Raw genomic sequence first — 27204 nt, 5'->3', positions numbered from 1 at the left:
GAGAGACAAAAAAAAACTCAATATTGACTAATATTGTTATTCAAAATTCTCTGTTAAAAAACTGCGTCAACTTCTATATAAGAAGTAAATAAAAACAAAATTTATGTAAAGTGTTTTCGTGTTTTTATGAAAAAACTAAACATCTGGCAACAAGGCGCGTTAAACGTCAATGACGTACATCGGCCGATATATTGCCTTCTACTATATTTGTTTTTTTTTTGTTTCTTGATTGTTCCATTTAATAACGCGGTATAGATTTTGATGGGAGGAGCGAGCGGGGTGGGAAGTTATTTGAAATGAGGTATATCTACCCCGATCGGGGCGGCTTTGGCAACGCTGTCGATGGCGTAACACTGACAAATGTCATCTGTTTTTTGTTTTTATTATTTACCTTTCAAACTTCCTTGATTAAATTTTGTATTTTGCAAATTGATAAACAAAACTATGGAAGGCCTTAACGACCACGATCTTATGCTTGGTGGCAACGATTACAACAATATAAACGAAAGTGCTGAGGCTTCTGCTAGACGTCGCAGGTAATTCCATACTAGTCCATTTAACTTGTTATAACCCAGTCTAATACAGCTCCAGTCGGTCTATAAAGCGAAGAAAGTTTGATGACGAGCTCGTGGAGTACAGTTTAGGAATGCCGGGTGTATCAACTATTAAAGTACAACAATCTAAACAAATTTCTAGGTGTCACATTAACCTCATATTTCTAGAGCGGCCGGTCTAGGACCCAAAGCTACCAACCAGATTTCACCCCCTCCACACCCACCCAATACACCTCAGTTCCTACCCAATCAATTGAAATAAAACGAAAAAGTATCTCCAAAACCCTGACCGCCACAAAAGGCAAAAAGAAGAGCACCCCCAAAAGTCATTTGACCACTAAAGATTTGGGTCGTTGGAAGCCCGCGGACGATTTGGCATTAATAATTGGCGTGCAACAAACCAACGACTTGAAAACGGTGCATTTGGGCACGAAATTTTCATGTAAATTCACGGTGCAAGAGTTGCAGTCGCGTTGGTACGCCTTGCTTTACGATCAGGCGGTGTCTAGAGTTGCGGTGGCCGCAATGAGAAACTTGCATCCCGATATGATTGCTGCAGTGCAGGATAAGGCTTTGTGGAGTCAGGAAGAGGAAAAAGTTTTGAGTACCATTAAATCTGTAAGTTTTTATAAGTTTAAAGTCATACAATGTGGTAATTATGTGTGAGACCCTCATTTATGACATTTTTTATACTGTAAAGCATATCAACATTATTTGGCAACCTTGCACACTTTGCTTAGGCTAATCTAATAAAAATGGTGTTTTCTAGAGCACAAATCCAACTGTAGACACGTTTGCTGAACTGCTATCAAAGCATGCCGACGTGTTCTACAATGGTAGAACGGGAAATACATTGTTTCGCCACTGGCAAAGCCTTCGAATGTACCATTTGCTGCCCGATCAAGTAGTCAGTCCGATCGCCACTGCAGACAGACCTATAATGTCCTTCAATGATGCTGAACAGCTGATTCAAGACTCTGAACTGACAGAACCCACCGATGAAACCCTGGACAAGGAGTTAAAGTTTGAAGTTTCCATTCCATTTTAGTGTTACACGAAAGTATTAAGCGATTTTCAGATTGCAACATCGACGTAACGTTAAGGAAATTCGCCAGCTGGAAAACGAGGTGGGACGATGGAATGTGCTAGTCGATAGTATAACGGGACAGTGTCCCGGTGAAATGGACAGTCAAACTTTAGCGGTATTGCGTGGCCGTATGGTCAGGTATTTGATGAGGTCCAGGGAAATTTCAATCGGAAGGTCTGGCAAAGGTCACAATGTTGACATTGATCTGGCACTGGAAGGGCCTGCTCATAAGATTTCCAGAAGACAGGCCACATTAAGGTATAATTGGTAAAGTGATCCTAAAGGTCACGCGACTCTTTCAAGATTAAAAATTGATTTTATAATGTCACATGACAGTTTTGAATGTCAAGATGTTATTTAAAGGATCGCATGCTCGTTTTTCAGTTTAAATCGAGCCGTTCACGTCAAACCGCAATCCTAAAGGTAACGTGACTGTTTTAGATGTTAAAAATATTATTTGAAGAGTCACGTGAATCTTTTTACAGTTTCTAAAGTCGCATGTCGATTTTCAATACTCAAATTTTATTTTTAAAGGTCACGTGACTCTTATTTAATGCCAAAACGGAACTGCGAAGATCACGTGACTGTAAATGACAAAACCAATGAGTAAAAAGAACAAGTATCAGGAGGTATAGTATATAGGAAGTCAGTTGAAACTACTCAAAAAACAATTCTGGTGGAATAATCGTCGGCATCTTTGTTAAACATGGGCGGCGTTATAAAAATTTATTAAGGCGCTTTTTGCATGAACTGATCAATAAAACAAGTAAGAAAAAGGTATCATTATTAATAAACAATGTAACTTAAACCCCCAAGAACTGTATTAAATATGTAAACACACACTGAACAATATTATTTATATTTTAATATGATACAAATGAAAACTCTAAATACCGGACTGCACTGCCTTTTTCACCAGTACGGAAGCTAATCGAGGGTCTAACAAGCATCTGAAAAAACTAAAAATAGTTTTTAAAATGCTGGCCAATAGAAACTGTGGTGCAACCAATCAAACAGCTTTACGGTGGTTATACTCAGAATTATTGGTGACACTCACACATCAAGTCCACGTTGACTCGCTGCAAATTTCTACGGGGGACAATCACATACAAATTTGCTCGTTTTTTCCTATGCTTTATGTGGTGTGTTGATCGAACCCCGTATTTTGACCTGTCCCAACTGACTTCGTATAGACTATAACCACCTATAACAATAATACAAATTATAACCCGTTTGTGCATTAAGCGAGGGGGACGGAAGTTCATTGCGCATTCGCCTACTGCGCAGTTGAATTGACGCAGTCATTGAAAGTTTGGAGTTTCAAACCCGCAAAAATTTGTTGTTTGTATTTGTTGTAGTATAGTGTTAGTTTGTTTTGTTTGTTTGTGGTTCTTTAACAGTTGAGTTTTGCAAATTTAAATTAAGTTGTACAGTGGACAAGATTAAATTCATTAAGTAATTAATTTGACGGCCGCCATATTACTCCCCCCGCCTCCCCCTTGTTTCTGTCTCTTTGATTGCTATTGCTCCTTCCTGCTATGTTTACATTTTTTTTATTCATTGGACAAAACCGTTTTTTGAGTTTTTTAAACTCTTAAATCTCGCGACTCATTTTAAGGTACAAATGGTCACGTGACTGTTTTAAGATTAAACATGGAGTTCATAATGTGTTAAGTATAAAATAACCCCCCCTCTTGATGCAACAAACTAAACTAAAAATACAACAAAGTGAAACACAATAATTATTAAAGAAAACACACACAAAATCTGTTATTTTTTACCTGGAAACCAAACAAAAAAATATGATTTGTCAACAAGACAACGCCGCATTAAAACTGCGTTTAGTGGTGCGCCATCTCACGTTGCTTGCTTAACTTAATTTTCAGTTCCCTTGCCACTGTTTGTTTCAAATTTGTTTGTCTATCTATACTTATCATTCAGTCTATGCTAGAGTAGTGTAATTATTGGTATTTTCAGATTGAGGAATACCGGGGAGTTTTATTTGAGTTCAGAAGGAAAGAGACCAATTTTTGTTGACGGCAAACCAATCTCTGCAGGGAATAAAGTGAGGTTGTATGATAATGCAGTGGTGGAGATTGCTTGTTTAAGGTTCATTTTCTCCATAAACCACGATTTGATTAGAATAATTCATAATGAGAGTGTTAAGTATAATTTGCCACCATAATTAAATAAAACACTTTTATTAAATGAGTATGTAGTTTTTCCTAACTAATTCCTTCATTATCAGTGAAGTTAAACCTAAAACTGTTGTCAGACTTAACAAATATCACACTTTTTGACTCATCCAAAGCCACTTTCTCACTCTTCTCCTCATGTGGCTGTTCAAAATTAAACTGAAAACCATTTCCAGAACCCAAGGCTTTCTTGATAAATTGTGATTTCTCGCTTGGCCCCTTTGAGCTAATTTTCATTGAAACTTCTAAAAATAAAAGTTGAAACACTGTTCAGTAATCTTAAATTGAAATTACTTTTAGCCTTTTTCTCCTCCTCCACCATTTTGGTGCGGTAATCACCAAACGACAATCGCATTACCTGTCTCTTTTTTACCATAGGCGCGTTGTTATTCATTAACGTGTTTAACGCTTTGGTATGTTCTTGCACTAAAAAAAAATCATCAGCACAACCCAACCCAACCCTGTAAAGAAACATACCTTGTTTACTGTTTAATTTCCCCAATGACAAGGCCTGTTGCAACTGGTTTATACACCAGTACAACTCGCTTTGAAACTGTTCTTCTTGACTGGCAGTCAGCCCCTGATTTTCAGTGGGGTCAAGTTTTTTTTGAGGCCCATTTGACTTGCCAGTGTTTTTGTGAAGTTTCACTTTGGACGGAGGCATTTTTTGATATTATCTACACTTTATTTTATTACGGTTTGTTAGTTTTTGATTGATTTTGAATGGAAAGAAAAACGAGTCACATAACCTCACTTTAACCCTGTCAGATTGGTAAACAAATACAAGCCAAGTTTGACTAAAACTGATTAAAATTACAATTATTGTAACTCAAATAAAAAGACAATCACAGTTTGAATTTAAATGCAATAATATTTGTTGCACAAAGCACGGTTGGATTAATGCAATAATAGACGCCATTAGGTTTGTCAGTTGTCACGGTCATACTGTCAAAAATGCACAGAAGATGGTTTTACGCAGCTCCACCTATAAAACCTAGCTAGGAAAACGAGTATTCGTAATAAATATTGTGGATTTATGTATATTTAATTGATTCGAGTTTTACCGACTATTTTCTACGATTATAACGACTTCATTGTTGTTAATTATTATAAAAATATCAGTTTAACTGAGTTATCTCCGGGGAACATTTATTTTATCTAAAAATTGAGTAACCACAAAACTGTAGTAACAAATATCACAAAATTAGGCCGTTCAACCGATAACCTTTGCTTGAAACTTATTAAAATTAGCATTTTTATTACACCACAGTAGTTAATAGCTTAAAAACAATTCAAAAAAGCCTTAAATACTGGAAATAGTATCATAATCAATGAAAGGAAGTCGACAAGCTTATTTAATCGCTCACGGAAGTAACATACTCCTCCGCATTGTTAGAACATTTTTGTTGCAAAATAATGATTTAAATATTGTAATATTTAAGTGTTTTTATACCTTTAGGTTGGTCCAAAAAGACCTGTTGTGACCCATGAACAAATTGCGTAACAGGTTAGGACAGAACCGTGTGTATCCAAATTTGCGTTAAAACTGTTCTGGAGAGAAATTGGTGTGGCTATTCCAGTGATACTTTTAGGTTTATTTCAGGCAAACCTACAGGAATTCAGTCTGGTTTCCTCTAAATATCTGAAACAACCAACACTAAAATCATTCAAAATGTAATAAATCCGCTCCTGTGCACCAAGGGCCACATAAATCTAAACACAAGTGATACCATACAGCATCTGGCTGGCATTAGTTTGTGCGCTCACGTCCGGCAGTTCTGTTCACTGACAATCAAACGGAATTTGAGACTTTTAAACGGAAATATAATATGAATCCCACGAATATGCGATAAGCTTGGCGCAAAATTGTGCGGAAAATGTGGTGTAAACAATAAAGATAGTTGGTAGTGCCCCGTGTAGTTATCTGGACCGAAATTCAGGTAATAAATGATTGATTTAGTGGGAATAGACCAAAATACTTACAACCAACAGACAAGCTGTCTTGGTTGATTTTCAACTTATTTTTAATCACCAAAATTGTCAAGCTGCTCCATCCAAACTCCAAGAGAACTTTCCCACGTTAGATAACGCAGTTTGGTCACCATGAAACCCTTCCATCTCTTCACTCATTACAAAGCCAGTGGCTTCTCTTTTTTATCTTCTCCTGGTGCTTCAAAAATCCTGATTTCTCTTCCAGCCAGGGATCTAAAGAATTTGCAAGTTTAGTCAAATAAACAACATTTTTTCAGAGCGAGAATCAAAAGATGGAGATGAAGAAACAGCTGTGCAAACTATTCTTTCTGGTCCTTCTAGTCGAAAAATGCCTGGGGCAACTGATTCACGACATTGACCATCCGCATACCCCAGTAATTGGTAGTAAAGGGACGCGTTGTTATGACCAATTCAAAAGACCCCAGGTAAGCCAACTATTTTAAAATTATACAGCGTGTCCCAAATTGGGTTAAATGGGAAAAGTTTCACAGAATTTTATGTGAAACTTATTTGCCAAATTAAATCATCTTTATGAGTTTTCCGGAAAATTGGTTTTTAAAATTCGTGTGACAGTTGACATTGGAAAACGTCGCCGCCATTATGAAAAACAAATAACAATAAGTGTGCTTTGTGCGCAAAAATCAACACTGATTGTCATTTGTTTTTCATAATGGCGGCGACATTTTCCAAGGTCAACTTTAAGAAAAATTTAAAAAACGTCTGCCCTTTAAAAACTAAATAGTACCATCATTGAAAAGGATTTTTTCAAGCGCTTTCCAAAAATGGAAAAATTCAAGATGGCGGCCATAAGATCATCCATATCTCGGAAACCAATGACGATTTTTTTTTTCTAATTACGTCATCGTGTTCTATGTAAAAAAGTGCCTCAATAATGTCTCAGTTTCAAAACTCTCTTTGACTTTGTTCTTTGGAGCTGTCAGCAATTTTCCGGAAAACGAAAAAAGATAATTTAATTTGGAAATCGGAAATAAGTTTCGCATAAAATCCTCTAAAACTTTCCCCCTTTAACCGACTCTGTAGCTCTTGCGGTTACCGAGATCCCACAACCAATTTGGAACACACTGTATACACGGTCCGTACTCTATAGTTTTTGTTGTTTAATTTGTGGTTTGGATGATTTCATCGTTTTCTTAAAATAGATTTTTCAATATAAATACAGATGCGTTATGATTAAGCCAATAAAACCGACTCGGTTTCAGTTAAGCTTAAACTTGATCAGTTATACAGGGTGGGAACTTTCAAAGGGAATGGCAATAGTTATACATGGTCCATTTAAAGCCCTTCCAGAATGTGTTTGAAAATCCAAGATATCTACAGGGATTATCGAATTATTACAAAATTACTAAAACCTTTCATTTTCTTTTTGTAAATATCTCACTCAACTCTTGACATGTATAGTATCCTCCCACTTTTTCTTATGGGTGCATATTTTTATTTTCTCTTTCTTATCCTCAAACTGCTACAATAAGATTGTTGTACAGGGTGGTCCAAATTGTATAGGATACTTGAAGGGTAGAAAGTAAGATTAATTCCAGGGATAGCGGCAGTGACGTAATTTATGTCGTTCTTTGTCTATTAGTTGTGAACTGAGCAAGACGGAATTTTGACGTCATTATGTTCTTTAACTAATCGGGAAAATACGGAGTTGGCGCTGCCAGCAACGCCATTTTTATTTAATTTTGGTGGTTTGGCGTTTCTTGACAGTTTCTTCGAACTTTTCCCCTTGCAACTAAAATTTGTCGCTTAGGTTATTATTTTGTGTGAATTGTATTTGTGTTTTTCATATTTTCGGTAACCGAAAATGTCTAAACAATATATATGAGCGCGAACAGATGTTTCATGTGACATACAGAGTTTGCCGCTTACCTTTGCAGGTTTACCATCAAGAAACTAACACGCACAGTCCAGAATCACTACCAACACTTTGCACAATTCAAATAAAGAAATTTTACCAGTCATTTTCATTCAACCCACAAAGGTAAGCAGCAACTCTTTATTGTATGTTTGCCCTCACAGCCGCTGTTTGCCCTCACTGTACTCTGCTTAGATATTTTTGGTTACTCACACAACAATTACAACTCACACAAAATAATAATCTAATCGATACATTTAAGTTACAATGGGAAAAGTTTGAAGGAACCTGCCTTTTCACTCTTTAATCGAATTATTTCTACAATAAATTTGAACCACCCTGTATAATGTTATCTATAATAAAATAAGGTCGCATCTGTGGATTTAATGGCAAAGCCGTATATTTAAAGCCGAGAGTTTGGAATACAGGTCAAAAACCTTGCACGTGCACACGCAGCTGTAGTACGCAGGACCACATTCATTCAGTTTTTGGCTTAAAGCTTGTGATTGGTCAAAAAGTTGAAAGCTGCCTTTTTTCACTCACTTTCAGAGGTGTATTCCTGAATTTGAAAATGCCGCCTTCAGTATGGAAATGGAAGCGACCAACACGTGCGGTACGGACGGGGAGCAAGAATACTGCGTCCAAACTGGCATTACTAACATCAGAAAGTCGTGCGTGAAATGTTATCCGGGACAACATCACGCCAGATACATGACCGATCTGCATAACACCGACAATCCTACTTGGTGGCAGTCCGAAACCATGCTGGAAGGTATCCAGTGGCCCAATCAAGTTAATTTAACCTTAAGATTCGGTATGTGTCCTTTACCAATTTTACGGGGTAGTGCGGGTTATTTTGGTTGATTTGCGCAGGAAAGGCCTTTGACATTACTTATATACGTTTATGGTTTATGTCACCGCGTCCCGAGAGTTTGTACATTTCGAAAAAGACTACAGCAGATGGGCCTTGGATTCCTTACCAATACTACAGGTTTGATTATTGATTTTTTTTTTTTTTTTATTCAAAGTAACCTTAAATTTAGTGCAACCTGTCGAGATACCTACGGGATGCCAGACCTAACCTACACTGCCAAGGGTGAAGAAATCAGAGCGTTGTGTACTTCAGAGTACTCAGACATTTCACCACTTCATGATGGTAATCTTGCTTTTGGTACTTTAGAAGGCCGACCATCTGCTTACAATTTTGATTCATCTCCTGACTTACAGGTATGTTTTCTACTTTTAGAGGTCTTGTAAACATTAAGCATTCACAAGTTTTAAAAAACTCCAATAATTTACAATGATTTGGTGGAGGAACCACAATTTACCTTACTACAATGTTGTCAGATATACACATATATTGTTACACAATGAGTAGTACAATTAGTTTTAAAAACAAGCTTTGCCAGGGTACCAAACATAATTAGCGGTCAAACGGTACAACTTAGCCTGGTCCTGTCAACGTCACGTGATAGCTCCATTCGTTAACCATCAACAATCATCTGATGTGTTTTTCGATAGAATTTGAAATAAGCGAGTTATTCGCGATTGAGCGAAACGGTGCCCTAAACCTGCTTGTACTTAGAAACGTCACTGATATCCGCCATTAAAGTGATTTTGGCGATACTTGACAGTTGTGACGTGTACAGGGTGCTGCATTTTCGATGGTTTTACGGGGTACAGAGAAAACGGTAATAGATAGAAAAAAAGTAGCATACGTGTTTCGATCTCATTTTCTGAGCTGAGATGACTGGCGAAGAGTGGGCTGCGCAAACTTCTTTTGTTTCAAAGATACGGGGGTTTTTTGAAAATTGGTCATTTTGTAACCTCCTCTGTATTTCATTTGCTATTAAAGTTATCAAAAAAGGAAAAACGGTTTCCGGTAGAAGTTTTGACGTAGAATCCAATGGCGTAGTCAGTTTTTTTCTATTACGTTTAGTTTCTGACATATGACACTAAGTTATATTTTTTTTAATGGAACACCCTATATATTTTTAGGTCATTTAATTCTGTTGATTTTTACTATTTCAACAGTGTATTAAAACATATAAGTTTGTAAACGTTAATCTTCGTAATTAGAAAAAAAGCGTTTTCTTAATAAAAAAGTGCTAAATAATATGTATAAAAATACCCACAGTCGAAACCAAATTTGGCTATATTCATATTAACATGTTACATGTCGTTTATAAACAGTTTTTTTAACTTCTACCTTAAAAATAGAAGAAAATAGAAATGGCCACTTTTCTTATTAAAGTGACGATAGAACTGTTTGTAACTTAGATTTTTAATAAGATTTATTAAAAATATTTAATTTTCTGATGTGTTAGCTTATATGATTTCCGATTTTGTTTGGTATTTTAGATATTGGCCTTTTTTTAGCTTAGCAAAGGTCCTTTTTTTAAAATAACAAGATTAACCTCTACAAACTTATATGTTGTAATACACCGTTGAAAAGGTAAAAATAAACAGAATTAAATGAACTAAAAATATATAGGGTGTTCCATTTAAAAAAATATAACTTAGTGTCATATGTCAGAAACTAAACGTAATAGAAAAAAACTGACTACGCCATTGGATTCTACGTCAAAACTTCTACCGGAAACCGTTTTTCCTTTTTTGATAACTTTAATAGCAAATGAAATATAGAGGATGTTCCAAAATGACCAATTTTCAAAAACCCCCCGTATCTTTGAAACAAAAGAAGTTTGCGCAGCCCACTCTTCGCCAGTCATCTCAGCTCGGAAAAAGAGATCGGGACACAAATGCTACTTTTTTTCTATCTATTACCGTTTTCTCTGTACCCCGTAAAACCATCGAAAATGCAGCACCCTGTACATGACAGCGGTCACATGGTACTAAGACACCTTAACGCTGACGTAGCGACGTCATAACTGTGAAAATACGCGCCGTAAAGCTATAAAGTTCTACTTGTTGTTCCTAGATCTACTGTCAGTTTTGCCGATATTTGACAGCTCTGACGTATACGACAGGTGTCACGTGGTACTAAAACACCTAAACGTTGACATATACAGTGGTTTTCGTTTGCTTCTAAACCGTCAAAACACTGGCCATCAAACGATAAAGTTCTTCTCGAGTTAGTTCAAAGTTTTCCTGTTTTGTCGTATAAATGACAGTTGTCACGCGACTTCTTGACAGTTTAACGTTGACGTTTGCCTGGCATCTGTCAGAACCATCAACCTATAAATGCTTGTACAGTAAAATACTCTTAATCTATAAAAAAAAAATATAAGCTATCCTACTTTAGTATACATTGATGAAGGTGAAGAGTTTGATAGGCAACAATATTGCATGCTCATTATTGGGCCGGAAATAGGCGTTAACAAAAAAAACAACTTCAGGGAAACCACAATACACTCCGGTAATCGGAAACGAGTTTCATCGATAATAAAATTTGATTGACTACGTTTATGTCGAGCAAACTGAATCCGATGTAAACCGTCGTAAAATCCTTGCTAATAAGTCTGTTCGCAGAGAAAATCTCCAATTAGTAATCAGAGAAATCGATTGGTCACAAGTCAGAATACGTCACAGTACGCCCAAAACCAATTAGGGATTGACTAGTCAATCCTAATAACAGGATTGAAATGCTCTATCCGATTGAAACGGTAACGTCCATGCCACGTGGATGTCCGATGTAAACAGAGGATTGACTTGACGTTGACACATTAATTTGACGGGCGGTTGTCATGTGCTTTTTCGGTGTTTCCAGAGCAAAAATTGCATTTTCCATGTCACGTGACGTGCATTTTACAATTTCAGCTTTTACCACCGTTTAAACTTCAGTTAGAACATTTTCACAGTTTAAATTATCTTTTTGTGGTCACGTGATTGTTTTTCACTAGTGTCACCTGGCGTTTACAGTGTTGCCAGCTTGATGATTATCATTTTTCGGTCACGTAATCTGTATTTTATCATTTTAGCTTTCACCATTCTCTGAATTTTATTTATGACTTCAAACTATGTTTGTCTAGTCACGTGACTGTTTTTGACCAGTGCCATCGTGCTTTTACAGTGTCTCCAGTGCAAAAATTGCACTTTCCAAGTCAATCCGCATTGTCGATCGGATTAATAGTCTACGATATGAACGCAGTCACGGTATAGGTCCTTTCGTGCCCTGCCCTTATAAGAAGCTACGTGCGTTTTATGAAACAAAATTATGACACCAATCGCATGCTAAACCTTTTACCAATCCTCATTCCCCTTCGAACTACGTTCAATAGCAGACGTGAGAGTTATTACCATCAACCTGTTGCCCACCATGCACCGGAATCGACGACTTGTACCGTCCAGGTCGTCAATCAAATTAAACACACGACCTGTCAATCACACTAATCAAAATCGGAATAAACCGCCATTGGCTGCTTGCGCAATGGACGATGACGAGAATCAGTTTGTCGTCGACGATGTCACCAAGATCGTAAAGGACACCATCGAAGGATTACTGACTGGAAACGTTTACCAGCAGGAAAAAGTGAATCAGTGGAGCTCGTCCGTTTCTGAGCAGTGTCTGAGCGCTCTGAGTAAACTGAAAAAAACCTTCAAGTACGTGGTGACCTGCTCGATCATGCAGAAAACCGGTGCCGGCCTTCATACTGCCAGCTCGTGCTATTGGGACAGCGCCACCGATGGTACCTGCACGGTACGATGGGAAAACAAGACCATGTATTGTGTGGTCACTGTGTTTGGGTTGGCAATTTAAATGTACCAAATTCTGTAAATAAATTGATTATTTTTCGTATCGTTTTCCGTATAATACCCAACCGAAAAATCAAATTTTCTAGGAATGGGTAACGGCCACTGAACTGCGCATAACCCTGGACAGACTAAACACTTTTGGTGACGAAGTGTTCGGCGACCAACAAGTGCTGAAATCGTACTTTTACGCCATTGCTGACGTGGCAGTGGGTGCCCGGTGCAAATGCAATGGACACGCGTCCGAATGCGTGTCCAGTACCGGATCAGGGGGCGTTCTCACCAGAGTTTGTCGATGTGAACACAACACAGCAGGACCGGATTGCGGGGAGTGTTTACCCTTTTTTAACGACGCTCCATGGGCTAGGGCTACAGCACAGGACGCCCACGAGTGTAAACGTAAGTAGGTTTTATAATAAAATAACTAGTTGTCTATTTATGGACGATTAGGTGACTTATTTTTGGGGTCTTTTTTACTACTTTTTGAAATTCAATATCTCGGTAACATGACGAGTTAGAGAGGCGAGTTTTGGTTCATTTTGTAGTATTTTCTATCTACTTTCTAATGGCGTTTTAGTGAAATCTATAAGAGTTCAAATAAAAAAGTCACAGTCAAAACAAAACTAATGCCTGCAATATTCCTTTAAACGAATACATAATTTAATATAAGCAGGTCTAATCAGAAATTTGATTGAATTAATTCCATTTCCCTATTAAGTTGAATTTAATGACAGCTTTAGTAAGTTTAGACTGTGTTATTTTGCACCTGATCTGTCACATTCAAACCTCAACTTAAGTTGTACTTAAAATCGACTTGGAAGTGTGCAGGAAAACAGCAATTAAATAAAAATTAATACTTAACAATTTTCAATTCACCAAATGTCAAGAATTTGACTCTTTTGAGAACGTTTACTCAGTTTCGCGATTATTAAAAAAAAACTCTAAAAATTGCATTTTATTTAAGATTTTGTCCCTTATTTGACAAGTTACGTCAAAATGTCGTAGAAAACAAAAGATAGAGCAGATTTCAAGCTTTCATAAAGAGTAATACTTATAACGAATTACAATTCAGCAAATGTCAAGAATTTGACCCTTTTGATTCACAAAAAAAACCTGTTTTGGTAGGAAATCTTTAGAAATGTTGTCTTTTGATATAACTATAAATGTAGTCACGTGTTTTTATAAAGTCATTGAAACGCTTCCGCTCCATATAAATGGAATACTAGCACACAAAAGTAATCTAAATCAACCTCAGTGCAATGAATTATTAATTTTCTAATGGCGTTTTAGTGAAATCTATAACAGTCCAAATAAAAAAGTTACAATCATTCAAAAAAAATTCTCATTAACTGCGCTGATTTAGGTTTTTTTTTAGAGCCACTCTGTAAAATTCTTGACACATTAGGAAAGTCAACGTTCGCGTGTTGAAAAAAATTATTTTTTTATATTCGTCTATTCAGCTTTTTGCTTTCTGTTTGATCAATAACACCAGGTGATGGATTGAAGGCACTAAAAACAGTTTAAGGCCAAATGGGAAATTAGCCACGCTCTTATTGTGACTGTCATGGAGTATATGGACTAATAAAAGCTCGATTCAAGGGCATATTAAGTACGAAACTGAAGAGGTTAGCTTAAGACAGAACCAATATATTACCCATATCATGGTTCCTCGACATGTTAATAAGGAACCAGTCTCTTCATGCGTTGGCGTGTACTATACAAAGTAGTACCTGGCTGGGCCTTTAAACGCAAAGACCTTTCAGTACATTTCTTCTTGAGGTTCCAAGAATAATTTAAAAAAAAATGAAAATACAGTTTGCGGTTATTCTAAGTGAATTCGTGACGTTGATTGCCGGATTGACTTGGGATGGATTAACTCCCTGGTTTTCTGGAAGTCGTAAGTTTTCAAACACCTAATGTCTAGTTATATTTCCCCTCACAGCATCTGACACTGTTCATTTCAGCGTTCTTATCAAACCAAATTTGATAAGCACGCATAATGCAATCAAATGACGACCAAATCGAGATCGCATAGATAACATATTCGTTTTTGAGAACGCACATTAGTTTTGGTTTACAATGTGGCGCGGTTATTATACGATTATACTGATTTTGTTTACACCGGAATCGTTACCTCAATGTTGTGAGGTACAATCAATAAACTGGGATTGTTTCATTCCGTGGTACTGTGGATGTCGTAAGTACTACAATAATGAGCTGATTAGGTTAGGCACAAAATATGAAATCGTATTTTGGTATTTTTCAAAAATTTTAAATCCAACATAACAAGAATTAAATAAAAAGATTTGAAAAACGTGTTCTTTGGCAACATTGCACTCTACCGACTTCACTTTGAGGTTATAAATCAGCTGTCAACTATCAGACAGCCATAGCCAATAAAACTGCTGAAAATCGTCCACGTCACATTGCAAAGTTGTGTAAATTACTATAAAAACCTTCTTTTTTTGCAAATAAACTATAAATTCCGACATTTCAGACTAAGTTTCCCGATTTGTGTATGTGGGATAAGCCCATTGTGGTGAATGCTGAATTACTGCTAATATGTCCAAGATTTGACTAAACTCTCGGTATACTATACTTAAAAACGATAATTATTGTAATTTTATTGGTTTAAAGGATCATTTTATGGGGCAACCCAACGCCATGCTCGCATTCATAATATGTGCGTGGGTCTATAAGGGCTTTATACCATTATTTACCTGTAAACACGTAGGAGGTGGGAGAATGGTTTACGGTTCTATAGCACACAATCTATGTTTATGGTGATTTATGTAGCATTTTGATAGCCGGAAAATGCTTAGTCATTACAAACAAAAGTCTATTTGGCAACGCTGTCGCAAAGTTCCAGATGGGTTACTCTAGGGAGTTACAAGCGTGTAAAACGAACATCATCAATCATCAAGTGTCAAACGCTATGGTTTTTTTCAAACTTTTCCCCTTGCAACTTAAATTTATCGAATAGGTTATTATTTTGTGTGAGTTGTATTTGTGTTTTTCATGTTTTCGGTAACCAAAAATGTCTAAACAGTACAGTGAGGGCAAAACAGAGGCTGATAGATGTTTCATGTGACATATAGAAGATTGGTTTGTGCTTACCTTACTTTGCAGGTTTACCATTCAGAATCATCAGCCTGCACAATTCAAATAAAGTAATTTTACCAGTAACTAACGCACTGATTTATGCTCTTGCTTATATTTTGCTTTTTACCAGCTTAACCTCATTCTTGTTAGTGTCAAATCGGTAAACAAAACTGAAGCACTGTCAACTGTCCATCAATATGTTTTGCGCTAACCTTAAAAACACCCTGATGCCATGTTGCCGAGTACTCTCGTTAAAACGGCATGACAACTTTCTCGCACTGACACGGAACAATACTGGGGGCGTTTGCTTCATCAATTAGTAGCAAAAAACTAGTTTTTTAAAAATGCTCTACATCCGAACTTTAAAAAACTTTTTAAATCACCAGGAATCTGGAACGCTCAAGCTGGCAACCGCGATATATGAATGAAAACCTTGGGAACTAATCTAAAAAGGCCGTTTTAGACTATCCAATTTCTTATACAAGATCTTGAACAATATACCGAAACAAACTTGCAGCAAATCTTGGTTCCTATAAAAATTTATACTGTTTTACATTACAGGCCAAGATGTGATCCTATATTGGATGCAATTCGACAGAAAAATCTCTTCTTGCTCGTGCTCATGCACATGCGCCAGGCCTAGAAATTGGCTGAAAAATAAAACCAGTTCTATTTTTCGTCCATTTTTCAATCCTAATCAATTTTCGGCCCAATTTACTGTATGGCACTACTACCTTGGACAGAAAATTGTTCAAAATCTTATAATAAGAAATTGAATAGTCTAAAGGTATGTTTGCAGAGGCAATTCCTGACTGGTTTCCAACTCAGAAACAGTAAATGTCAAGTTTCATTGGTTGAATGCTCACGTGACTATGACTTTGTGGCCTCTGCAAACAGACCTTAAAAGGGCCTGGCCTAGACATGAGTGAATTTCAATCTGACGTCACTATTTATTTATTGCGTCACTGCCACTTGGGTTAGGATGGAGAGTAGAAATTTGTAATTAATATGTCAAATATAGACACTTACAGACTCAATCTTTCACAGAATGCAACTGTAACGGTTATTCGAGCAGATGCGTCTTCGATGCAAAACTGTACGAACACACCGGCCACGGTGGTTACTGTTTAGACTGTGAGGCGAACAGGGACGGTCCAAATTGCGAACGGTGCCGTCCCAACTACTATATGAGAGAGGACGGTTACTGCACGCCCTGTTTATGTGACGAAACCGGCTCTCAATTCCAACAGTGCGATTCAGAGGGAAAGTGTCGATGTAAGCCTGGAGTAGCTGGGGACAAGTGTGACAAGTAGGTGTCATTGACGTTTGGCGCCATTTTGGCGCTAACAGCGGAAATTTTACAGGTGCGCTGACAACCACTACGACTTTTCCAAGTCGGGCTGCAAAAGTTGCGATTGTCTTAAAGCGGGCTCGGAGATTAATTCACCGCAATGCGACCCGGAAACTGGCATTTGCGTCTGCAAAGAAAATGTGGAAGGAAAACAGTGTGGAGAGTGTAAACCTGGTTTCTTCAATCTGGATATTGAAAACGAGTTTGGGTGTACACCCTGTTTCTGTTTTGGACATTCTTCGCAATGTCACTCAACTCCAGGTAATTAAGAAAAAACTGACAAAAGTTACAATGCAGTGTTGCCGATTTTCAGGTTATTCCAAGTATACTCTGGAATCCAGTTTTGCGAAAGGAATTGAAAAATGGAGGGCCGAAGATCAGCTTGGTAGACCTGTTCAAATTAAGTACGAAACAATCAGCCAGAGTGAGTTTGCTTACTTTCGCTGTAAGTTAAGATTGCTTACGTGGTCTTTAAAGGTATTGGAGCCCAATCACAAGATGAGGAGCTAGTTTACTTTTTGGCGCCCAATAGATTCCTAGGAGATCAACGGGCTTCGTACAATCAGTTGCTGGAGTTCTCTTTCAGGATTGGTGACACTCGTCCCTTACCCACCGCCACCGATATCATTATCGAAGGGAATGGAAATCGAATCACCAACACTATTTTTGCTCAGGGCAATCTCCAACCCAGTATCCAGGTATTAACCACTCGGTTCAGGAGAAAAATTTGTCGTTAAATTGGTTTAGAGTCAATTATACAGGTTTAGGCTGCACGAACACCCAGATTTTCAATGGCAACCCAGACTGACCTCGAGAGAGTTCATATCAATTTTAACTAACGTGACATCAATCAAAATTAGAGGAACTTACTCTAAAACTGGAGTGGGGTTCTTGGACGATGTCAAACTACAGTCAGCCCTACTAGGAGCCGCCGGTTCTTCAGCTTCATGGGTGGAATCATGTGAATGTCCGCAAGGTAACTCAAAAAGGTTTTAACATTCATTTGGGTTCAGTGATTTTTTTCTTTGCAGGCAATGTTGCCAGGTCTACCGTTATATTAATTTATATACTTTTTCGATTTATTGAATAGAAAATTTAATAAGAATTCTAAAAATGCGCTTGAAACAGTCATTTTAACAAGAGTTTTCGAAACAAGACGATTTTCTGAAATTTATGACAGTTATTTTGTCAATGGTCACGTGACCGTCTAAATAGTGTTCTAGGATCACGTGACAACTGTCACTAACGTAAAAACTGTCAAACTATGCTCTAAAGTTGCAAAAATCAGGATTTAAAAACGTTCACTTGCAGTATTTGATATAAAACGTGTTTCTGCGAATTATGAGTCATTTTGCCAATTGTCACGTGACCGTCTAGCTAAGTAGTGTTTTACAATCAAGTGACAACTGCCATTAACGTCAAAACTGTCAAACTATACTCTAAAGTTTTAAGAGTCAGGGTTAGGAACGTTTTCTTGCAGTATTCGATATAAAGAGTGTATTTGAGATTTAGGATTTTTTAACAATGATCACGTGACTGCCCAGCTAAATTAGCCTTTAAAACCACGTGATAATTGTCACTAATGTCAAAACTTAATAAACAACTATTAATGAAAAAACTGTATTTTTGAAGAAATATTCAAAGAGTAAATGACAACTATTAAAAGACACCCTGTATAACTAATGTACAATGAATGAATTTGTTTTCTGATCTGCCGTTACCTACTGTTTTTTGACTGATTATTCTACCGCCATTAAATATTTTGACTTGGCAACACTGTTTGCAGGTTACATTGGACAGTACTGCGAATCGTGCACTGCCGGATATCGACACTCGCCAGCTCACGGAGGACCGTTCACCAATTGTATCCCGTGCGACTGCAATCACCACGCCGACATTTGCGATTCGGAGACTGGACGATGTATCTGTCATCACAATACTTTCGGAGAGAATTGCGAGTTTTGCGGTCGTGGATATTACGGAAACGCTTTGGCTGGTCAGTAACCACCAGTACAAGACCACTCGGAGTTGTACAAGCAGGGTTTAGCTGAACTCGACTGGTACTTGGAAGAGTATTGCTGTCACAAACCAAATTAATTTGAGAGCAATGCTATTCTTATGGGCAGGTTCCAGTACCAGTCGAGTTCAGCTGCACCCTGATTATACAGCTCGACCTGACAGTGTTTAATAATCACTTACAGGTACCCCGGACGATTGTTTACCATGCAACTGTCCAAACAACGGACCGTGCATTCAACTGGAAGAGGACGTGGTCATGTGCACCGAATGCCCCACCGGCTATTCAGGATTGAGGTGTGACGCCTGCTCTGACGGTTTCTACGGCGATCCGAGTGGGGTGTTTGGATCCGCATCGCCATGTCAAGTGTGCGAGTGCAACCAGAACATCGATACGAACGCCATAGGCAATTGTAACACGACCACAGGCGAATGTCTGAGATGCATTCACAACACTGGCGGATCTAGGTGCGAAGTGTGTCTGCCAGGTTTGGATGAGTTTGCTCGTTAGTGCAGTCACGCGACATTGCCTACTCTCTCAGGTTTCTATGGCAACGCCTTGGTACTGCCCAAAGGCGATTGTAAACGGTGCGAATGTTATCCGGTCGGTACTGGGCCGGATGTGGACGGAGAACCGATATGCGACTCCAGTACCGGAGTGTGCCGTTGCAAACCGAATGTGGTGGGGAGAAATTGCGATAAATGCCAAGAAGGCTACTACAACCTTCAAAGTGGGGAAGGATGTCAAGGTTGTAATTGTGATCCAATCGGCTCCTACAACCAAACCTGCGACTTATATTCTGGTCAGTGTTATTGCCGGCCTGGAGTTACAGGGTAATGTTGATCGACAAAAAAATTCTCGTTAATTTCAAAACTAAAAAATTACAGACTGCGTTGTGATCATTGTGAAGCAAGAAAATACGGTTTTTCTTCGGAGGGTTGCAAAGAGTGCGAATGTGACAACGTCGGATCTAAGGATCTACAGTGCGACCCAAGTGGACAATGTCCCTGTTTCGATAATGTGGAAGGCCGTCGATGCGACCGTTGCAAGGAAAACAAATACGACAGACATCGAGGCTGTCTCGGTATAATTTTCACTCGCAATTCGTACAATTGTTTGATGATCTATTTCAGACTGTCCTGATTGCTACAATTTGGTCCAAACCGCCTATCACAGTCACGAACAAAAATTGGCCAGTTTAAATGAGAGCCTTAACGAAATCGAACGCAGACCAACCGTTATCACCGACGAAGACTTCCGTATCGAGTTGGATCAGTTGGAGGAGGACATTGACCAGTTGTACGACAAGGTCAAGACTACAACCGGAGCGGATAGTATAATGCAACAGGTTCAGGACATTAAAAAGAGACAGAAGGATATTGCCAGGACGCTGGAGAGCGTCAACGAGAATATTGACGGTATAAAATCCAAGACGACAGAAGCTCAAGCTATAAGCGACCACACCGACACTAACCTGGAGCAGGTTGCTTGAATCGACACTATTTGTGGGACGTAAATGTGCATTTGAATCGATTTCAGTTGGAAGAAAGTCTGGAAGAAGTGCGAAGCAACTTTGAAAATGACGCAAAACGAGCGTTGGCGGACGCGTGGGAGAAAAGCTCCCAAGTGGGACAGCAGTCGGATAAGATGACGAAAATCGCCCAGGCTGCTAGGGAATTAGCTGACAAACTGGACGATCAAGCTGACCTTCTAGTGACCAAAGCTAAGGAAGCCAAGAATAAGTCGAGTGAGGTGTACGATTTGGCTAAAAGAACCAACACAAACCTGGTGAGTGTAACGAGTTAGAGGTCTCATTATAAATGGCTTTGTTCTAAATATTTGAACGCAACTTACTTGAATTATACAAAATGTCCCAAAAAAGTGTGACAGACCAAACTTAGGTTTTTTTTTAAATGGAACACCCTGTATATTATTCCACTGTTGAATAGGGCACATCGTGACAATTTCAATGATATATGGTTTGTTGAAAAAAAAAAATGAGAAAAAGTTAATTTTTCAAACCATCCTGTGATTGTTAATTCAAAACCAATCAGCTGTGCAGCACTCTGATTAAACGTCAATAACTCGATCATTTGACAAGTCTCGAACAAACACGCGTGATTTACTTAATGAGCCACAAAAGTGTTGAAATGTGTCGCTTGTTCGTTTTAAGGCTTTATGGAGCAAACAGAATGTGACGTCACAATGAGGTAATTCGACAAAACAATCCATTAACCAACTGTCAAATTACGTCATCCTGACGTCACAAGCACGTTGTTTGCACCATAAAAGTTCAGAAATACAGTATCTACAACTTTAGTATTTAAAAAATGAAGCTTAAAGTGGTAGTGGTCTAAACTGAATCAATAACTCCGTACATCTCGTTAAATTAACTACTGTTTGATACAATCTGAAATCAGGGTGTTTTTACTCTTTAGGGTGCAAACAACGGGAATGTGACGTCAACTCGATCATTTGACAAGTGACGGTAAAAGTGATTAGAATTAAAATTGTAGAGAACATTCCGAGGTTTCTAAAAATACCATTAAATCAACTGATCGAGTTTACCGTTTAGCCGCTAGAGGTCGTCAAAGTTGACCGTTAATTCAAAACGAACCAGCTGCGTAGCACTGTGGTAAAACGTCAATAACTCGATTATTTGACAAGTGACAGTAAAAGTGATTAGAATTAAAATTGTAGAGAACATTTCGAGGTTTCTAAAAATACTATTAAATCAACTGATCGAGTTTACCGTTTAGCCGCTAGAGGGCGTCAAAGTTGACCGTTAATTCAAAACGAACCAGCTGCGTAGCACTGTGGTAAAACGTCAATAACTCGATTATTTGACAAGTGACAGTAAAAGTGATTAGAATTAAAATTGTAGAGGACATTCCGAGGTTTCTAAAAATACCATTAAATCAACCGATAGAGTTTACCGTTTAGCCGCTAGAGGGCGTCAAAGTTGACCGTTAATTCAAAACGAACCAGCTGCGTAGCACTGTGGTAAAACGTCAATAACTCGATTATTTGACAAGTGACAGTAAAAGTGATTAGAATTAAAATTGTAGAGGACATTCCGAGGTTTCTAAAAATACCATTAAATCAACCGATAGAGTTTACCGTTTAGCCGCTAGAAGGCGTCAAAGTTGACCGTTAATTCAAAACCAATCAGCTGCGCAGCACTCTGTTTAAACGTCAATAACTCGGTTATTTGACAAGTGACAGTAAAAGTGATTAGAAATAAAATTCTAGAGAACATTCCGAGGTTTCTAAAAATACCATTAAATCGAGTGATCGAGTTTACCGTTTGGCCGTTTATAATGAGACACCCTGTACATAATTCAGATGAGAATATTATTCCTTAATACTAGACAACAATCGGTGACATGATTGGAACCATGAAAACCGACTTGGATAAAGCAGACGACAGACTGAACAAAACGCTGGACTTTACCAAAGACGTGAAGGTCCAAGCTAGGGAAGTGAAGAACGAAGCGCTGGATTTGCTCAACGAGGTCAACAATTTGATGTTACCCGCTGCGGATGTTCCCAGTTTGGATAAGTCCTCAAAAAGTTTGACCGACGAGGCACGCAGACTGGGAGAGCGATATAACGATTTGCTGAACAAAAGGTTTGTTGCTTTTAAATTTTTTTCCCACTCAGACAGCTAACGAGTAATTTAGTGCGGAGTTGAAGGAGACCATAGAGAAGAAAAATGCGGATGGAGTCCAGTTGTTGAACAGAGCCGAAGAGCAACAGGCTAATTTGAGTGACTTGGTGATTGATATACACGATGCCAACAATACAATTACGGAAACCATACAGAAATGGACTGACAAGCTTGAGGAGGCCGAACGGATTTATAAAGATCTTCTGAGTAAGTCCATTCAGCTTTTCGAACCACCGTAAAGTAGTTAAGTATGTAGGTTCCGACTCTGACACTACAAAATCCAGACTGGAAGCTGAGGAAGCGTTCAAAACCATCCCGGTGATTGTGGCAATCATAAGAGGCACCATAGACAACGTCACTCAAGCCCAAAATCTATTGGAGGATGTGGGACGAACGGCCAACGAAGCGCTAAACACAACCTTAAAAGTTAAGGAACTGGAAGAACAAGCCTCTGTGAAGGTAAAGGGTAGCTAATTTGTTATGTCATGATTGCGAGGGGGCATTTTCTAGATCAAACAAGCCCAAAAAGAGGCTGCGGAGCTTAATAAGCAAATGGACAAGTTGTTGAACGATGACGCAGAACTGGGAGCTGCCACTGAGGAAATAGAAAGCAAATTGAATTTACTTTTGATGCATCCTTTAAGCAATGGCACTTTAGTGGAACAAGCTAAAGAAAATGTAAGTTTCTTACCAGTTAGATCCCTCAAAGTTAATCATTCTGTTTGTTATAAGGTTTTAGGGTGCAAACAACGGGGATGTGACGTCAGAATGACGTAATTTGACAGTTGGTTCAGTTACGGTTTTGTTAAACTACGTCATTGTGATGTCACACTCTGGTTGCTCCATAAAGTGTCAAAACGAACGAAACCTACACTCATTTCAGTTGCTTTGTGTGTCTCAAAACCTGCTAAAATTATACACAGGGTGTCTCAAAAATGCTGCTGGCAACTAAAAAGTGACAGAGCCTTCTACAAGTGTTTTAAACTGCCTCTCTAGATACTACTTCAAACCTTCTAGAAATTGTCAGTACAAGTATCTTAAATCTTCCAAGCATTGTTTTAAATTACCAGAAGCACATTGCACCCTGCGGTCTTCGCTCCTCCTGACTTGACTTTGAGGTTAGGTTATGCTGTCAACGATCAGTTCCGACTAATAAGCTTCCCAATTTATATGCATTGATTTTTACGTTATGTGTGGGATTTTCCCCACTCTAAACTAATGAATTTAATCCTCTATAGGTTGGTAAAGCGGTTCAGGAAACTGACAAAGTGTCAGATCAAGTCACAAAACTGCTCGACGACGTTCAAGTCATCATTTCGGAACTGTCCAACATTCCGGATCCGGACGAGGCCACTCTCGATCGTCTCGACAAGGAAATCGAAGAGATCGAAACGAAAATCAACGAAACCAAACTGGAAGATCGAATGCAAGAATTGCAGCAAAACCATAAAATGCAAAACAATTTGATCGACGAGTATAATATGAAAATTGACGAACTTAGAAAGGACGTGGATAATATTAAAAGTATTGTAGAGTCGTTGCCGGACGGTTGTTTCAGGAGGCTTGAATTGGAACCTTAAAAATGTTTACATTTTAAATGAAATACGACCAAAAACTTTCCTAGTATAGTACTTAAACTCTTCTTTAAGGTTAAGGACAAAGGTACCAAAGATTAAAAAGCTCGTAAATTGTTAATTAACCTTTGTTTATTGCTTATGTTTATGTGCCATTAGTATATAAAGAGTATTTTTTAGTAACCAGTAAAATATTTGAGTTTTTTTTTAAAACCATAATTCCAACATAATCCTACTCAAGAAATCTAATAAACTAACATACAACGAGGTTAATTAATGTGTGAATTTATGTTCACTTTGCAATCATTAAGTGAATAAATAAATATACCCTGATTATTATAACTTTAGTTGCACGTCATTTTAAATTACCCGCCTTAGAAAGTCGTTCCTAACCTCCAAAACAAACGGAGAATTCGGAGAAATGACAGCTGGAATGCTCGGAACTGTTTTCAAAACTGACCACCAGAGGGAGTATTTCTTATCTTGAAACGCCAATTCGGATCACCGATTGTCTCAAAGTGTCAAAGTTTGACGTAAATATCAGCGTTTTTGAAATTTGTTGTGAATTGTGATCGTATTTTACGTTCCTGTGGTGATTAAACGGTTTACTTGTGGATAAACTACATTCCAACAACCACGTAGCTGTGTGTGATGCCAAAACCGTCCAATACTGGCTCCAAACAACTTTTTATGTGCGACGCTGACATCTCTATAGTTTGATCTAAAAGTGTGTCTGCAGTACTAAAGCTAAGTATTACCATTTACTAGTATGAGTAAGCTTTGTTCAACCAATTAAGTTAAGCCCTTACCTGAAAACCTACGCAAATAAGCATGTCTCCATTATTACTCAAAGTTTATACACAAATGCTGATGAGAAAAACACATCAAATCTGAAAACTCTCAACCAGGGTCTCCTAAACTAAGCTTCCCTCACTCCCAATACCCCAAAAGTTTAACTAAAACAGTGAAGACGACTCAGATCTTTCCGTAAATGTAAACAAACACGGTTCTGACATTGACATAAATGTCACATTTGACAGTAAAATCATATTCTTCAATTTTGGTTCGGTTTTTATAACTGTAATATCTGGATTCTTGGATAGTTCAGGTTAACATAAACACGACACCAGGAACAATATTATATTGAGCAGGTTATTAATGGATATTATGATAGTCCATAACAGGACACGGATCTCCCGACTGCGCGGTGTTGCCACTAGTGTGATACGTTGACGTACGTCACAATAACATTGACAACGCCGCCCATTTTCACCTTGATGACGTGCAACTAAAGTTATAATAATCCAAAAATGTTATAATATTAAATAGTATTACGAGGGAAAAACAATTTACTTATTGAGTAACGTTTGGCAAAATTGACTATTATTATATAGATTGATGAATTAATTAATATTTCCTATAAAAGGTGAGACGCGTGCCAAAATATTCACTTTATTATTAAGTAGAAATTATAATGCAAAATGTTAGTTAATTGCTTAAAACTGACCGTGACCTTAACCTGACGGTTAATTAATTTCTTGAGTCTAGCAACCCACATTACACTGAAGTGACTGAGTGGACATTCATTAATTCTCTTGTAGAAGTTAAATCGCAATTTGTCTCCATCAAATTTACATAACAATCCCAGATTTAGTGTTAGTTGACAAATTGGCGGTCACGTCAACCAAACAAGCCAGTACAGGGTGTTCAAACATGTTTGACTCAATATATCTAGCCACTTAGACGTTTAACTCCCTGATTTATTAGTTAAAATGTTAATAAAAAAGCATTTTAACAATAATAACCTTTCGCATTGATTGGTTATTGCACAATTTCTGATTCTGCATGAACGTCGTTTTAAAACAAAAATCACCTTAAGAGACGGCAAATAAGCATATACAGAGTGGTCCAGTTTTAAATGTCAATATAATGTACAGACAAAATGGCGTCCCACGCTGCCATTTTGAATTTCCTGTCAAAATATTGACTTGCACCTCATTTTAAAGGAAATTTCATTAAGCTTGAAGAAATGACAGACAAACTGACGTCCCAGGCCGCCATGCCACTTAAAACTGGACCACCCTGTATAAACTATAAACAAAAATGAACGATGCTTCAACGACCGTATGTACATTGTTATTGGCCCCGAAAGCCGTGATTGAGTAAGAAAAAAAGGAGATCAAGTGCGCTCTTCGTTAAAATGGATGATACTCGCTATAAAAGTCAGTTAATAATCGGGCTTTAGCGATTTCAAGTGTTAACTTTAGCACTATAAGTTGCAATTTAGAGGCCTTGTGACCAAATCAGGACGAAATTGCTTGTGCATTGGCAAATTTGACACCGCAAATTATAAATTATGATGATTAGTGCAGAAGGTTTAATTAGATGACGACCATTTTGAATGCAATCTGTTGCAATGTTTGCGAAACACCCGGTATTTGTGATGATTTACCGACCTTTCAGGTCTTCTTCGCCAAATGCATGACAATAATGTAACATTTCCTTTGACTTGAAACATTAAACATTTGAAATTACTCACACGTTCGTGTAGTTTTGAAAACATCTCATAATGAACAATGGCAACGTTCACCCTGGTGTCGCACAAGCCGGCAACTGCGCAAATAATTGATGTTTTGCTTTGTTTGACATTTAAACGTGACAACTGACAACCGGGGATGTAAAATTTCCGGAAAATTAAATTTAAGTTTGTATTGAATATCGATACAAACGTTTTACATCAAGTAGGCCTAGAATTTGACGTAGATTCCAAAAAATATTATTTATAAATTTAATTAATATTTTTTTTACGTATTATTTTACGAAAATGATATTAAACACGAAATACAGATGTAAAATTACTCACTCGTTTGGTGTACCAAGTGTACAGTGGCTTTAAAATGGAATTCACGTATCAAGAGCCATTTTCTTTCGGTGTGTGATTTTGGTTCCAAAAATCACGTGACCTCCGTGTGATATTGTAATCAGAGTGTCACGAGTCAAAAGAAAGTGCTTATGGTAGAAGGTAACAAATTTCATAAATACGTGTGTCACATGTCGGATGTGACTAACTGTCAAA

The 27204-nt window shown here is 37.9% G+C and overlaps 3 protein-coding genes, 3 long non-coding RNA genes and 1 pseudogene across 9 annotated transcripts; 3 read left to right on the top strand and 4 right to left on the bottom strand.

The window, feature by feature from the left end:
* Positions 1-363: 363 nt before the first annotated feature.
* Positions 364-3852, top strand: LOC145737146 (microspherule protein 1-like). Its single transcript, XM_081991741.1, has 6 exons — positions 364-536; positions 586-670; positions 723-1172; positions 1324-1577; positions 1633-1899; positions 3619-3852. Exons 1-6 carry the CDS (start codon positions 445-447, stop codon positions 3824-3826), a joined length of 1356 nt encoding a protein of 451 aa, XP_081847867.1. The 5' UTR covers positions 364-444; the 3' UTR covers positions 3827-3852.
* On the bottom strand, positions 1203-2116 carry LOC145737155 (uncharacterized). Its single transcript, XR_014180284.1, has 2 exons — positions 1976-2116; positions 1203-1934 (listed from the first exon to the last, which is right to left on the bottom strand). It is a non-coding gene; the product is annotated as an uncharacterized LOC145737155 (long non-coding RNA).
* On the bottom strand, positions 2414-8225 carry LOC145737151 (uncharacterized). The gene is made up of 4 exons (XR_014180279.1): positions 7716-8225; positions 5820-6041; positions 5290-5760; positions 2414-2845 (listed from the first exon to the last, which is right to left on the bottom strand). It is a non-coding gene; the product is annotated as an uncharacterized LOC145737151 (long non-coding RNA).
* On the bottom strand, positions 3827-4767 carry LOC145737148 (UPF0488 protein CG14286). The gene is made up of 3 exons (XM_081991744.1): positions 4314-4767; positions 4131-4262; positions 3827-4081 (listed from the first exon to the last, which is right to left on the bottom strand). The coding sequence occupies exons 1-3, from the start codon at positions 4498-4500 to the stop codon at positions 3867-3869; spliced, it is 534 nt and encodes a 177-aa protein (XP_081847870.1). The 5' UTR covers positions 4501-4767; the 3' UTR covers positions 3827-3866.
* On the top strand, positions 5630-24320 carry LOC145737142 (laminin subunit gamma-1-like). Of its 3 annotated transcripts, XM_081991734.1 has the most exons (22): positions 5630-5776; positions 6086-6253; positions 8251-8515; positions 8575-8692; positions 8745-8928; positions 12504-12813; positions 16564-16825; positions 16881-17128; positions 17181-17291; positions 17345-17565; positions 17615-17843; positions 18654-18863; positions 19069-19371; positions 19426-19717; positions 19772-19968; positions 20018-20367; positions 20424-20672; positions 22256-22515; positions 22568-22761; positions 22811-23013; positions 23065-23232; positions 23793-24320. In XM_081991734.1, exons 2-22 carry the CDS (start codon positions 6101-6103, stop codon positions 24132-24134), a joined length of 4869 nt encoding a protein of 1622 aa, XP_081847860.1. In that variant the 5' UTR covers positions 5630-5776; positions 6086-6100; the 3' UTR covers positions 24135-24320. The 3 variants fall into 3 exon arrangements, with proteins under 3 accessions (XP_081847860.1, XP_081847862.1, XP_081847861.1); XM_081991736.1 differs by lacking the exons at positions 5630-5776; positions 6086-6253; positions 8251-8515; ... (1 more) ...; positions 8745-8928; positions 12504-12813 and adding an exon at positions 14203-14311; XM_081991735.1 differs by lacking the exons at positions 5630-5776; positions 6086-6253; positions 8251-8515; ... (1 more) ...; positions 8745-8928; positions 12504-12813 and adding an exon at positions 14460-14611.
* On the top strand, positions 11966-12458 carry LOC145737149 (dynein light chain Tctex-type 1 pseudogene; annotated as a pseudogene).
* Positions 24093-26077, bottom strand: LOC145737154 (uncharacterized). 2 transcript variants are annotated; one of them, XR_014180282.1, is made up of 2 exons: positions 24938-26077; positions 24093-24875 (listed from the first exon to the last, which is right to left on the bottom strand). It is a non-coding gene; the product is annotated as an uncharacterized LOC145737154 (long non-coding RNA). The 2 variants fall into 2 exon arrangements; XR_014180283.1 differs by having other exon boundaries at positions 24093-24849.
* Positions 26078-27204: the final 1127 nt, after the last annotated feature.

Source organism: Ips typographus, linkage group LG13 (genome assembly GCF_016097725.1).
Source record: "Ips typographus isolate SLU linkage group LG13, UJ_Ityp_2.0, whole genome shotgun sequence".
Lineage (NCBI taxonomy): Eukaryota > Metazoa > Arthropoda > Insecta > Coleoptera > Curculionidae > Ips > Ips typographus.
This window is presented reverse-complemented; position numbering and strand designations above follow the sequence as displayed.

What these genes read in the sequence shown, in the direction of transcription:
- LOC145737146 (XM_081991741.1), top strand. Translation starts at nt 445, where the DNA reads ATGGAAGGCCTTAACGACCACGATCTTATGCTTGGTGGCAACGATTAC. An exon ending in GCTTCTGCTAGACGTCGCAG is followed by an intron (nt 537 to 585) that starts GTAATTCCATAC and finishes AGTCTAATACAG; the next exon opens with CTCCAGTCGGTCTATAAAGC. An exon ending in AGAAGACAGGCCACATTAAG is followed by an intron (nt 1,900 to 3,618) that starts GTATAATTGGTA and finishes TGGTATTTTCAG; the next exon opens with ATTGAGGAATACCGGGGAGT.
- LOC145737148 (XM_081991744.1), bottom strand. Translation starts at nt 4,500, where the DNA reads ATGCCTCCGTCCAAAGTGAAACTTCACAAAAACACTGGCAAGTCAAAT. An exon ending in GAAATTAAACAGTAAACAAG is followed by an intron (nt 4,263 to 4,313) that starts GTATGTTTCTTT and finishes ATTTTTTTTTAG; the next exon opens with TGCAAGAACATACCAAAGCG. An exon ending in GGAGGAGAAAAAGGCTAAAA is followed by an intron (nt 4,082 to 4,130) that starts GTAATTTCAATT and finishes TTTTATTTTTAG; the next exon opens with AAGTTTCAATGAAAATTAGC.
- LOC145737142 (XM_081991734.1), top strand. Translation starts at nt 6,101, where the DNA reads ATGGAGATGAAGAAACAGCTGTGCAAACTATTCTTTCTGGTCCTTCTA. An exon ending in TTACGGAAACGCTTTGGCTG is followed by an intron (nt 18,864 to 19,068) that starts GTCAGTAACCAC and finishes AATCACTTACAG; the next exon opens with GTACCCCGGACGATTGTTTA. An exon ending in GTGCGAAGTGTGTCTGCCAG is followed by an intron (nt 19,372 to 19,425) that starts GTTTGGATGAGT and finishes CTACTCTCTCAG; the next exon opens with GTTTCTATGGCAACGCCTTG.